Source organism: Eschrichtius robustus, chromosome 8, assembly GCF_028021215.1.
Source record: "Eschrichtius robustus isolate mEscRob2 chromosome 8, mEscRob2.pri, whole genome shotgun sequence".
NCBI classification, from domain to species: domain Eukaryota; kingdom Metazoa; phylum Chordata; class Mammalia; order Artiodactyla; family Eschrichtiidae; genus Eschrichtius; species Eschrichtius robustus.
The window spans coordinates 18,805,547-18,819,803 of NC_090831.1; the positions used below are offsets into that span (position 1 = coordinate 18,805,547).

The 14,257-nt window shown below is 39.5% G+C and overlaps 1 protein-coding gene across 6 annotated transcripts in view; it reads left to right on the forward strand.

The window, feature by feature from the left end:
- PUS7 (pseudouridine synthase 7) overlaps positions 1 to 14,257 on the forward strand; it is a 67,644-nt gene that overhangs the window by 16,802 nt on the left and 36,585 nt on the right. For all 6 annotated transcript variants that reach the window (XM_068550412.1, XM_068550409.1, XM_068550410.1 and 3 more), the window contains exons 5-6: positions 4,997 to 5,141; positions 12,529 to 12,640. In XM_068550412.1, coding sequence (XP_068406513.1) covers positions 4,997 to 5,141; positions 12,529 to 12,640 — 257 coding nt within the window. The remainder of the gene's footprint in view (positions 1 to 4,996; positions 5,142 to 12,528; positions 12,641 to 14,257) is intronic.

Genomic DNA, 14,257 nt, shown 5'->3' on the forward strand with positions numbered 1-14,257 from the left:
TATTACATCTTCTTAGCTTGCAGGTTGCAGTCCATCAGTGGGTCATGAAATCAGTTCAGTGTATCTTAACCAACATTTTCTTTTAACTGAAGTATAGTTGATTTACAGTGTTGTGTTAGTTTCTGGTGTACAGCAAAGTGATTCAGTTTATATATATATATATTTTTTTTCTTTTTTCATAATCTTTTCCATTAGGGTTTATTACAAGATATTGAATATATTGATAGTTCCCTGTGCTATATAGTAGGACCTTGTTGTTTATGTACTTTATATATGGTAGTTTGTATCTGTTAATCCCAAACTCCTAATTTATTCCTCCCCCATCCCCTTTCTTCTTTGGTCACCGTAAGTTTGTTCTCTATGTCTGTGAGTCTGTTTCTGTTTTGTAAATAAGTTCTTCATTTGTATCATATTTTAGACTGCACATATAAGTGATATCATACGGTATTTGTCTTTCTCTGTCTGACTTACTTCACTTAGTATGATAATCCCTAGGTCCATCCATGTTACTGCAAATGGCATTATTTCCTTCTTTTTTATGGCTCAGTAATACTACCTTGTGTATATTATATGTACCACATCGTCTTTATCCATTCATCTGTCAGTGGACATTATGGTTGTTTCCATGTCTTTGCTATTGCGAATAGTGCTGTTGTGAACATTAAGGTGCATGTATCTTTTCAAATTATAGTTTTGTCTGAATATATGCCCAGGAGTGGGATTGCTGGATCATATGGCAATTCTATTTTTAGTTTTTTGAGGAACCTTCAGACTGTTTTCCATAGTGGCTTCACCAATTTATATTCCCACCAACAGTGTCGAAGTGTTCCCTTTCCTCCACACCCTCTCCAGCATTTATCTGTAGACTTTTTAATGATGGACATTCTGACTGGTGTGAGATGGTACCTCATTGTGGTTTTGGTTTGCATTTCTCTAGTAATTAACATTGTTGAGCATCTTTTCATATGCCTATTGGCCATCTGTATTACCTTCTTTGGAGAAATGTCTGTTTAGGTCTTCTGCCCATTTTTTGACTAGGTTGTTTGGGGTTTTTTTTTTTTGATATTGAGCTATATGAGCTGTTTGTGTATTTTTGAAATTAATCCGTTGATAGTCACATCATTTGCATATATTTTCTCCCAGTTGGTAGGTTGTTTTTTCATTTTTGTTTTCTTTGCTGTGCAAAAGCTTACAAGTTTGATCAGATCCTATTTGTTTATTTTTGCTTTTATATGTATTGGCTTGGGAGACTGACCTAAGAAAACATTGCTACGATTTATGTCAGAGAATGTTTTGCCTATGTTCTCTTCTAGCTTTATGGTGTCAAGTCTTATATTTAAGTCTTTAAGCCATTTTGAGTTTATTTTTTGTGTATGGTGTGAGGGGGTGTTCTAACTTTGTTGATTTACATGCGGCTCTCCAGCTTTACCGGCACCACTTGCTGAAGAGACTTTTTCCCATTGTATATTCTTGCCTCTTTTGTCAAAGATTAATCAGCCATAGGTGTGTGGATTTATTTCTGGACTCTATTTTGTTCCATTCATCCATGCGTCTGTTTTTGTGCCAATACCACACTGTTTTACTGTAGCTTTGTAATATTGTTTGAAGTCTGGGGGGGTTATGCCTCCAGCTTTGTTCTTTCTCCTTGGAATTCCTTTGGAAATTTTGCGTCTTATATAGTTCCATATAAATTTTAGGATTATTTATTCTAGTGCTGTGAAAAATGTCATGGGTAATTTGATAGGGATCACATTAAATCTATAGATTGCTTTGGGTAGTATGGCCATTTTTAACAATATTAATTCTTCTAATCTAAGAACATGGGATATCTTTCCATTTCTTTGAATCATCTTCAGTTTCCTTTATCAGTGTTTTATAGTTCTCAGCATGTAAGGCTTTTACCTTGTTGGTCAGGTTTATTCCTCAGTGTTTTTTTTTTTTCACTGCACTGTGCAGCTTGTAGGATCTAAGTTCCCTGACCGGGAATTGAACCTGGGACCATGGCAGTGAAAGTGCTGAGTCCTAACTACTGGACTGCCAGGGAATTCCCATTTTTTTTTTTTTTTTTTTAATGCGATTTTTAAAAGGATAGTCTCTTTGCTTTCCCTTTCTGATATTTTATTGTTAGTGTAAAGAAATGCAACTGATTTCTGTATGTTAATCTTGTATCCTGCTACCTTGCTGAATTCATTTATCAGTTCTAGTAGTTTTTGTATGGAGTCTTTAGGGTTGTCTGTATATAAAATCATGTCATCTGCATATAATGACAGTTTTACCCCTTCCCTTCCAAGTTGGATACCTTTTATTTCTTTTTCTTGTCTGATTGCTGTGGCTAGGATTTCCATTACTATGTTGGATAGAAGTGGTGAGAGTGGGCATCCTTGTTCCAGATTTTAGTGGGTAGGCTTTCAGCTTTTCACTTTTGAGTTTTAGGTTGGCTGGGGGTTTGTCATAAATAGCTTTTATTATGTTGAGCTTTGTTCCCTCTATACCCACTTTGATAAGAGTTTTCATCATGAATGGATGTTGAATTTTATCAAATGCTTTTTCTGCATCTATTGAGATGATCATGTGGTTTTTGTCTTTTCATTTGTTGATGTGACATTGAATTTTATTTTTGGTTGCACCATGTGACATGTGGAATCTTAGTTCCCCAGTTAGGGATCGACCTGTGTCCCCTGCAATGGAAAGTCCCTCACATTGATTTATTTGCATAGGTTGAACCATCCTTGTGACCCTGGGATGAATCCAACTTGATCATGGTATATAATCTTTTTTATTTGTTGTTGGATTCAGTTTGCTAATATTTTGTTAAGAATTTTTGCATCACAGATATTTTTTCTGATAGTGACTATGTCTGGTTTTGGTATGGGGTGATGGTGGCTTCATAGAATGACTTTGGGAGTGTTCCCTCCTCCTCAGTCTTTTGGAAGAGTTTGAGAAGGATCGGCATGAGTTGTTCTTTGTATGTTTGGTAGAATTCCCCGGTGAAGCCATCTGGTCCTGGACCTTTGTTTGCAGGGAGTTTTTTTATTACAGATTCTATTTCACTTCTAGTGATTGGTCTGTTCAAATTATCTATTTCTTCTTGATTCAGTTTTGGTGGGCTGTATGTTTCTAGAAACTTGTCCATTTCTTCTAGGTTGGTGAATTTGTTGGCATATAATTGTTCATAGTATTCTTTTAAGGTTTTCTGTATTTCTATGGTTTTGGTTGTTATTTCTCCTCTTTCATTTTTTATTTTGTTTATTTGGTGAGTGTGGCCAGAGGTTTGTCGATTTTTGTTTACCCTTTTAAAGAACCAGCTCTTGTTCACCAACATTTTTAAAATGTAATAAAATAAAATAGAAAGTAACAGTGTATTGCACATCGTAAGGATAAATACTGTTCTGTAAATTTTTGTTAGATTTTTAATAAGGAGCAAACACATACATATTGCCGGCTATTGATTCCAAGTATGAAATGTATTTCTCAGTGTAAGACATGCTCAGAAATTGAAAAACAGTTGTGTAACTAATAAGTTTACATTTTCTTGGTGTAGACTTTTCTTTTTTGGGAACAGATGTACTAGAATGTCATCATAAAGTTACTCAGTATAGAACAGGATTCATTGGAGGCAGTAGTAGACTTGACTATCCGGGGAATTGAGTTTCTGACATCCCCAAAGACCCAGCTTACCTGCTTTTCCATCTGTGAGCCTTGAGGTATTCATTGTTCAGCCAAGTCCCTGAGGGGGAGCGTCTGTGATGGGTGGCTCTGGAGTCAGACAGCCTGAATTTCAAATCTGGCTCTGCCACCCTACAGCTATATAATCTTAGACACATTCCTTAACTTCTCTCAGGCTCACTTTCCTCATCTCTTAAGTAGATATACTGGTGGCATGATAGGGAGCTGATTGGGATTAAGTAAGACAGTGATTGTGAGGTGATTGGTACAGTGCCTGGCAGCTGTACAAGCTCAATAAACGGGCTCTTTTTTTTTTTTTTGGCTGCATTGGGTCTTCACTGCTGCGCGCACGCTTTCTCTCCTTGCGGCGAGCAGGGGCTACTCTATGTTGTGGTTCATGGGCTTCTCGTTGCAGTGGCTGTCATCTCGGAGCACGGGATCTAGGTATGCGGGCTTCAGTAGTTGTGGCTCGCTGGCTCTAGGGTGCAGCCTCAGTGGTTGTGGCGCACGGGCTTAGTTGCTCCATGGCATGTGGGATCTTCCTGGACCAGGGATCGAATCCGTGTCCCCTGCATTGGCACGTGGATTCTTAACCACTGCACTACCAGGGAAGTCCCAAATGGGCCCTTAGGATTTGCAATATTGTGAAGCTCTAAAAGATTTCTGATAGGAAAGCAACCTAAATGTCCATTGAAAGATGAATGGGTAAAGAAGATGTGGTACATATATACGATGGAATATTACTCAGCATAAAAAAGAATGAAATAATGCCATTTGCAGCAACATGGATGGACCTAGAGATGATCATACTAAATGAAGTAAGACAGTGAAAGACATACAATGTGATATCATTTATATGTGGAGTCTAAAATATGATACAAATGAACTTATTTGCAAAATAGAAGCAGACCCACAGACATAGAGAACAAACTTATGGTTACCAAAGGGGAAAGGGGGGAGGGAGGGTAAATTAGGAATTTGGGATTAAAAGATACACACTACTGTATATAAAATAGATAAACAACAAGGACCTACTGTATAGCACAGGGAATTATATTCAATATCTTGTAATAAACCATAATGGAAAAGAATCTGAAAAAGAATATATATATGTATAACTGAATCACTTTGCTGTACACCTGAAACATTGTAAATCAACTATACTTCAATAAAAAAAAAATTATATGAAAAGACTTCTGAAATCATACCCCTGTACTTTGGTTACTTCACATCATTATTAAGATGAGTAGTGTTTTTACTAATTCCTTAGTATTATTTCCTTATTTAATGTTTGTCAAATTAGTAGTATCATTATCTGTGTTTTTAATAGGTTATTGAGGACACCAAAGAGAAAAGAACCGTCATCCACCAAGCGATTAAATCTCTGTTTCCAGGATTAGAAACAAAAACAGAAGATAGAGAGGGGAAGAAATATATTGTAGCCTATCATGCAGCTGGAAAGAAGGCTTTGGCAAGTAAGTATGCTAGTGACTCGGCATTTCTTCCGTCTCCTCCTTCTCTCTGCCTGTTCGTGTTCAAGGGTCATTTTGCGGTTGTTCAGAGAAGGATATTGATCATGTCATTCCTTCAAAGAAGGTGAATTTCAGATGCATTTCAGATGCCAGAGCAATCCTGCAGACTGTGTCTGGTAAGGGGACAGTAGGTCTTATATGTGAGTATGGATTTGCTGAAATGATAGTGGTGCCTGAGAGAGAGTCTTAGGAATTTGACATGTTCCCTGAAGAGCAGAGCAGGCTGAGTGGCAATTCAAGAAGAAAACAGAAGGATATGGCTCATTCTGTTCTCTTAATGGAGGTAAGAAAGCTGTCAGATGAACAGAAACTGCTGTCACCTATCCCAGTGGCATATTCTGCAAAGTCCCTCTGTTGAAAGTGCTGCTGCTTTCCAACCGTGAGTACCTTCTTCACTACACATAAAAACGTGGAATATATAGAAAACCACTCCTCGCCCAAGCCCATCTTTCCCTGAGTAGCATTCATTTGAAATGGGTGTGTTGTCAGTGCATCCTGTTGATATTTATGTTCTGTTTTCTCCAGCCATGAAGATTTCTATTTGCACATAACCTTAAGAAAAATTGGGTAATTTTTCTTCTTTTACCTGTGAAATCAGCAGATAAAATTTTAATGAGAATTACAGAAGGAAAAATTGTTTCCTCACCTTCTCCCCTACCATCGATGACACCTGTTAGTGAAGAGTTATTTCTAGGTTTATTTGTTGGAGTAAAACTCGATGATTGTTATATAACAAAAGAGCGTTCAAGGCATCAGTGCTTTGTCAGTATTCTCTTAGGTTAATGCTGTGAGTGGATGAAGCCTTAATTGTCTCTAACTATGGTTCTAGTGAAAGGAGAGGGTGTGAGAAAAATGGGAGCAGAAATAAGGTTTAGCTGTGCCTGAGAAAGTCATGTCATCAAATCAGTAAGTCTGGTTAGTGACATAGAAGTGAGAAACCTTGAGCCGTGGGGAGGAGAGGATGGAGGCCGGACGTCACTTCTCAGCAGATACCAGAAAGGGCAGTGAGATGAAGTGTTCTGGGACTGCTTGAGGGCACAAGGTTTTTTTTTTGGTTGTTGTTTTTGTTTTTTAATTAACTTTGTTAATTTATTTAAACAAATATACACAAAAAGTTATAATTCCAGCATATAATTCATGAAAAATTGTATATTAAATATTCTATGTTATTGATGCTAAACCATTCAAATTCAATGTATATTTATATTTATGACAATGTCAAATTGGACCAATCACATTTCAAGGGATTAGTACCCACATATGGGTTGTATCTGCTATATTAGACAACACAGTCCTAGGCCCCAGCATAGGTCTGAGTTGGAATTCAATACTTGTTTTGTTGTACCTTATTTGATAAGATAGAAAAGATAGAAATTTTGCTAATTATTTTTATTTTTATCGTGACCTATAATGATGGAGGGCACAAATTGTTAATCATTTCTCAATCCACAGTCTAATGGCTTGGGTACTAGATGTTTCTTTGATGTCTGAGTCATAGAATAAAATATAACCTTGACAGCTTTTCTGCAGCTGGGGTTGTCCAGGCAAATTAAGCCCAGTAGGAAATGATGTGAATGGCTGTATTTTTCTGTTCTCCCACAATTGGCATGTAGCTGGCAACTCATCTAGCTGTGGAGGAGAGAAGGTGACTTCCTACATAAAGCAGATGCCTTGGTGCATTCAGTCTTCATTCTCTCGAGGAGCCCAGGTTGAGAAGGGCTACTAGGGAGGTGTTCCTTATAGAGAGGTAGTCCTCGTTGGTCAGCTACCCTCTTGCAAAGGCAAGAGGAAGAGGCAGGGTCTCATTCTGACGACTGGTCACGAGGAAGCAGATTGGAAAAGGCAATTTTTTTTTCCTATTTTTTTGACTGGTTACTTCTTGGAAATGATTGTTTTATCTTAGAGGATGACCTAAGCATTTTTGTGATGTTGGCATTTGCAGGCCAAGGTGGCCAGTACAGTTGCCCCCTCAAGTGAGTGGTTCCATATCTCGTGTTCTGTCTGTATCTGCATTTTCTGTGCTTATTCCACACCCACCTTTCTTTTTTTTTCCAAATAAAGAATTTCCTTGTTTTCCAAGGGAGGTGCTGAGCTCTGTGTGACATGAACACCACCCCCCCCAGCCCATTTCCCTTCTCACATCTTCAGTAAAGTACGAATTTCTCACTGTAAAAAGAAGCATGAAGGCAGGTCCACTTGAATCAGTGCTTGGACGGAGATCTCGACCTCCAGGGTTCGAGGGGCTGTGGCGTTTAGTCAGAGATAGACTAGAGCTCTGCCATCTGCGTGTTCCCGCCCGCCGCCTCATGGACCCAGATGGGCACCTGAGAGCCTATGCGCATCTTCTGCAGATCTGGCCCCCCCGCCCCCCTGCACACGGGGAGTGGCCTAAAGTAAGCAGCATTCAGAAAGTAGGGAGAGCTGGTGCCTGAAGAGGGCTGTTGGTGCCTCTGCAAACAGAATGCAGTACCAGTGACAGCTCATCCTCCTGGGCCACCTCGCGAAGCATTTGAGTGGATTAGCTTTTAAAGCTTCATTGCAAAGCTAAGATAGAATGTTTTTAGAGCTCCCTCACTACCAAACCCTGACATAAATTGTCACTGGTGGGTCATGCATTATCTACCAGATTTCCAACATTGTTTTTTAATCTTTTTTTTTTTAAAGTTTTTAATTTTATTTATTTTTGGCTGCATTTGGGTCTTTTTTAAAATTAATTATTTTGTTTTTGGCTGCGTTGGGTCTTTGTTGCTGTGTGTGGGCTTTCTCTAGTTGAGGCGAGCAGGGGCTACTCTTTGTTGCGGTGCGCGAGCTTCTCATTGCGGTGGCTTCTCTTTGTTGCGGAGCACGGGCTCTAGGCGCATGGGCTTTAGTAGTTGTGGCATGCGGGCTCAGTAGTTGTGGCTCACGGGCTCTAGAGCGCAGGCTTAGTAGCTGTGGCGCACGGGCTTAGTTGCTCCATGGCATGTGGGATCTTCCTGGAGCAGGGCTTGAATCCGTGTCCCCTACATTGGCAGGCGGATTCTTAACCACTGCGCCACTAGGGAAGTCCCTGCATTGGGTCTTAGTTGCTATGCGCAGGCTTTCTCTAGTTGCAGCAAGTGGGGGGCTACTCACTGCGGTGGCTTCTCTCGTTGCGGAGCACAGGCTCTAGGCGTGCGGGCTTCAGTAGTTGTGGCACGCGGGCTCAGTAGTTGTGGCTCGCCGGCTCTAGAGCGCAGGATCAGTAGTTGTGGCGCACGGGCTTAGGTGCTCCGCGGCATGTGGGATCTTCCTGGAGCAGGTCTTGAATCCATGTCCCTTGTATTGGCAGGCAGATTCTTAACCACTGCGCCATCAGGGAAGTCCTAGCAGATTTGCTACATTCTTTACCTCAGATAGGGCCATGCATCCTAAAACACAGGTGTGGTAGATTCTAAATCATGGTGGCCAAACCCAAATTACCAACTGTTTTAACTCAGATGTTATTTTGTGTGTTAATCCAGTCTGATAGACAGGGCACATTGATTTACCTACTAAAGCATACATATGGTATTCTTCTGAAAATATCATAATTATCATAAACCATATACTCAGGTAAATTAACTTATATTTTGAGATAGATAGTATACATCCCCAAAAACCTTTTTAAAGATTTAAGTTAAAAAAATTTTTTGTGGCATGTAATATGTAGATTCTCCATACTGTGCGAAATGAATGGTTTCCAGGAGGCATACTTGGATGGAGGAGTCCACAGAGACTCAGGAAGAAGAGCCAGACAGATACAAAGTTAAGTTTCTGTGAGAGCCTGGTGTTATGCAATCCATAGGAAGAGGGGATTTCAATGATAGAGTGGTTAGCTGTGGAAAATATTACAGACAGTTCCAGCAAGATTGGAACTCTGAAATATGTCCACCAATTTTTAGCAATATGGAGATCATCAGTGTCTTTGCCAGAGCAGTTTTAGTGGAATGATTGGAAACCAGTTTACACAGTAGGTTGAGAATGGAAGATGATAAATACACCGTAAAGAGAAGGAGAAAGGAAAGGAACATGGTTAAGGAGAGGGAGACGTAGGTTTGACTTTTAAAATCAAGAGCCCTGAGCATACTGATATGCTGACGGGAAAGAGCCAGTGGAGAGGGAGGGGGCTGATGATGGCTGGAGCAGAACCCCTGAGGAAGCTGCAGGGTGGGTGTGCAGGGGTGCAGCAGGGGAAATGGACTTGAATAAGAAGGAAAGAATGTTCTGCATGCTACCCATCCTGTCATCTTTCTCGAGCTACAAACATTTTTCCTTCTTTATTCATGAGGATCTCTGTGCTCAATACATGAATCTTCCTGAATGTCGTTTTCTTTTTTTATCTGGTTTCTGTTTCTCCTCTCCTGGGGCTGCCATATTAGACCATCAGAAGATTGCTTCCTAGCCTGAGAATTCTTTGCGTTCATATTTTAAATCAGAGTGTCTCAAAATGTTTGAAAGTTATTTTAAATTCACTTAAATTATAAAGCTACCATCTATGCTACCTAGCATTCCAAGGATTTGGAGTTTTATGAAGTCAAACAAATTCCCCAAAATAAGTTGAGACTCACCGATTGTCCATTATTCAAAACATTCCCAGTTAATCAATGCATATGCTTATTACTAGTTTGTGTACTGAGTGCACTTGGAAAAAGAATCCTTATGTCTGTTACTTGCAGAGGAGATAATTGAATGCATGCTCACTGCTTGGATTTGCTAATAAAAGATGCATGCTTGTGAGCCAAACTCATATCAGTTGTCATGGTTTCTCTTAAGGTGTAATAGCATTTAGTTTTTGGTCTTGTGGTTTCATTTATTTCTTGCCACTATAGTTAATTTTGAACATACTGAAAGGGTAGTTAGAGGAAAATGTAGCTACACTTCATCAACTTTTATCACAAATATTTTTAAAGCTTTTTATTATGGACATTTTCAAACATGCAGACAAATAAAGGAAGTAGTATGCTGAACCCCTGTGTACCCATCAACCATCTTCAGTATTATTAACGTTCTGTTGTTTTGTTTGATCTGTTCCTCCCACTTTTTTTTCCTTTGTTGGAGTGTTTTTAAAGAAAATTCTACATAGTACTTCATTTCACTCGTAAATACTTCAGTATGTATCTGACAGATAAGAACTAAAACCCTAAATCATTATCACATCCCCACAAAATCAACAATAATTTCTTAATATCTCATACCCAGTGCATGTTCAGTTTTTCTCTGATTGTCTCAGAAATGCCTTTTGCATACAGATGTCTTGTTTAAATCATGATACAAACAAGGTCAGAACATTGCATTCAGTGGGTAAGTCTCTTAAATCTGTTTTAATCTATCAGTTTGAGAACTGTTTTCCATAATAATTTTTTGCATTTTTTTCAAATAAAAAAATCAGTGCAGGAAACTCATAAAACACAGAAAAGCACAATGAAAAACAGTCATTACTTGCAGTCTCCCAACCGAAAGATAATCACAAATAGCGTTTTGGTACACGTCCTCCCATATTTAAGAAAACAAATCTCTGGATGGGGAGGCATTTTGCATACAGTCTTACACCTTTTGCTACATCCTGTGGGCACAGACAGTGCAGCTTTTGAGGGTGAGTGGACAGGCCACTGTGAGGGGATTGAGACAGGGAGGCCTGGACCTGTCGGTGAGTTTTCTGCTTGTTCACTGTTTGCCTCTGCGACATTCCATTGTTAACGTCTAAATGGCTGTTAACCACCACATAACCACCAGGCGCTGTAGGAGTCCTCAGTAGAAACTTTCCATGCGATCATTTGCATGTTCACTTCTAAAGCACTTTAATATTATTATAAATTAAATACTGCTCTCTTGTGCTCTTTATGCTGTGCATTTGGACAGAGGTCAGAACTGCAGCAGGTAAGAGCGGTTGGCGTTTCATGTAGATAAAATGAAATGCCAATGATTTTTGTCACAGGTGCTAAGTATAGACAATTTTGCTTAAATGTAGGGAGCTGGAAGGAAAACCAAAAATAATATCCCTGTTCACAATTTTCTGAGGATGAGTTGTGAGGAATTCACATCAAGAGCCCAAGAAATACTTGCAGTGCTTTTTCTGTAATACTTTAAGCATACATGCTATGGCAGTTTTCCAAGACAGCTTATTGGTCAATTTGTTCTCTACATTGTAGCTTATATCCCTAACCTATGAAGCAGTGCTTTTTGCCTTGACAAAGGCAGGTGTACAAGTAACTTTAGTATCAGAAGTTTCTTATGTCTTTGAAGATGAAGGATTCATGAGTTCATGCTAAAGGGACAAAGACAAAGGAACATTTTTAAAAGAAGATGACTTCTGGGGATTATATGAAATATTTTTTCACAGTCTTTCTTTCATAGAGTTACAGAAATCAACTGAATTAGATGCGTTCAAATAACAGCTGCAGCTTTGTGTCACACAAGACTCACAAACATTGTTGTACAACATCTGAGACGTGCAGTTGTGGCTTACACATTTTTCCCAAAGTTGATTTTTCAGAACACTCTTTGGGCAACTGAAGTCGAAATCTTAATGTTGTTTAAACATATGTTTCTAGATTGTAGTGTAATTTTAATGTTCGTTTGGAAGAACAGTTTTTAAAAGTCAGATTTTCCAAAGTCTCCAAATGTTTGCCAGTTTCTAAAACGTTGAGCAATCGAAGTAACAGTGGCTCAGCAGTTAATATTTTTAACCTGACTTAATTTTTAAAGTCTCCTCTTCCCCCAAGAATGACAATTAGGTATTGAATGCCAGCTGCTCTCTCTGTCCAGTAGACCTTTGTAAACCATCTAGTGTTCGCTAAACTTCTGTGATGGAAGTGGCCTTTGGAAAATCTAAACTTGTCGCTGAGGCAGCTCCTCACAAGCTTTATCCCCAACCCTGCTGAGGCATCCAGCCTGTTGTGCGAACACCTGACTGGGGAGATGAGGCAAGGCTTGTAGGCTCCGCCATGGCTGCTGTCTCCCTCTGGCCTGCATACGTTCTGGAGGGCCAGGCGGCCCCCTTTCAGACACATGCTTGTAAAGGAAGCCACTGGGGAATGGTGGACCCCTCTGTGTTTCTCTGTGTGAAGATTGCTGGTTAGGTTTAGTCATTTATCACACCACCTGCATTTCTCGATTTTGATTTTAAATACAGACAGATAAGTATCCAATCACAGAAAGTTTAATAACTGTAGACCACAAGGTATAACCACTTAACCCATATTTCTTGTCAGACTAGATCTGATTTCTCTCTCAAAGGTTCTCTAGCAAAAATGATCTTGTGGGGTTTCATAAGAACTCAGCTAACTTTTATTATGGTGTATATAATAGTTAATTTTTTTCTTTTTTTAAGATCCAAGAAAACATTCTTGGCCAAAATCTAGGGGAAGTTACTGCCACTTCGTACTGTACAAGGAAAACAAAGACACCATGGATGCTATTAATCTACTGTCTAAATACTTAAGGTTAGTATTTTGTTCTTTTGCCCATACAAAATCAAAACACAGAAGTGTATTTTCCTCTTTCCATGCTGATGAAAAAGGAGTGGGAAAATAGGCAAATAGGTAGCAAATGTGCCTCCTAATTATAGTGGGTTTTTTGTTTGTTTGTTTTGGGGGATTTTTTTTTTGGCTGCACTGCGTGACTTGCAGGATCCTAGTTCCCCGACCAGGGATTGAACCCGGGCCACAGCAGTGAAAGCGCCGAGTCCTAACCACTGGACCGCCAGGGAATTCCCAATTATAGTTTTCTTAGACAACAGTTGAATTAATTTTTTTTAACCTCCTTGCATATTGCCAGTGATTCAAAATGAAAATTCTATAAGTAAGTGGTTTACATATAGTTGAGAGTTACTAGTTCACCCAGCTGAAAATAAAAATTAACTTTCTTCCCTGAAAGCCTACACTTTGACGTGGTTGCAGAGGTCTGCTACTAAACCATAAGCTCTTAACTCCAGGAGATAGACTAGACTGGAAACCTGAGACCAGTCAGATTTTCTCACAGGAATGCAAATATAGTAGAGTTTGGGTCTCTGAGGATGAGCCAGGTGCCATTTTATTTTTGGAAATGGGTACAGGTACCATAGCAAATCTGTATGCATGGAAATTTGCTTTCTGATGTATATTTAACCCAGTTGAAAGACAACACACAGTGTGTTAGTTTGCTATGGCTGCCTTGACAAGATACCACGGACTGGGTGTCTTAAATAAGAGACATTCATTTTCCCACAGTCCGAAGGCTGGAAGCCCCAAGCTCAGGGTGTTGTCAGGTTTGTTTTTTTCTGAGGCCTCTCCTTGGCTTGCAGATGGCCACCTCCTCTGTGTTCTCTCATGGTCTTCCCTCTGAGTGTGTCTGTGTCCTGGAGTCTCTCTGTGTGTCTACGTTTCCTCTCCTTATATTAGGACACAAGTCTAATTGGATTAGGGCCTCATTTTAACATAATCACCTCTTTAAAGGCTCTATCTCCAAATACACTTGCGTTCTGAGGTACTGGCTGTCACAGCCTCAACATAGAAATTTTAAGGGAGCACAATTTAGTCCATAGGACACAGTACCATTTGAAGTAGCATTTTACTTTACTCTAGTTGCTAGCTCTCTTTGATTCCTTGTCTGTACCTAAACCCGGGAGAGGAGCCAGTTGGGGAGGGAGCTCCTCTGAGATCTAGAGCTGGGATTGCTCAGAGTTCAAGAAATTCTTCCCGTTTCTCTCCTGTTCGTGTGGAGCAGTTTTTATAAAATTCTTCTTGGTTACCTGGCTTATTTATATCTTCATATTAAAACTATTCCGATCCTTGTTTTAGCATTTGGCTTTTATACAAGAAATAGCATGTATTTATGGAAAATTCACATTACTATTAACTTCTTTTGAAATTGAAGGTATAAAATTTTTGAAGTGGTACGTGATACATCTAGAATGGATTTTTCTTTACCTTCACAGTTATGTAATTAATGAATTGCATGTAATCAACAGGAAGTGCATTACTTCCTTCTCTGTTGCTGGCTAGTACAAACGTTCTGAGTCACACACAGCTGGACTTCCCTGGTGGTGAAGTGGTTAAGAATCCGCCTGCCAGTGCAGGGGA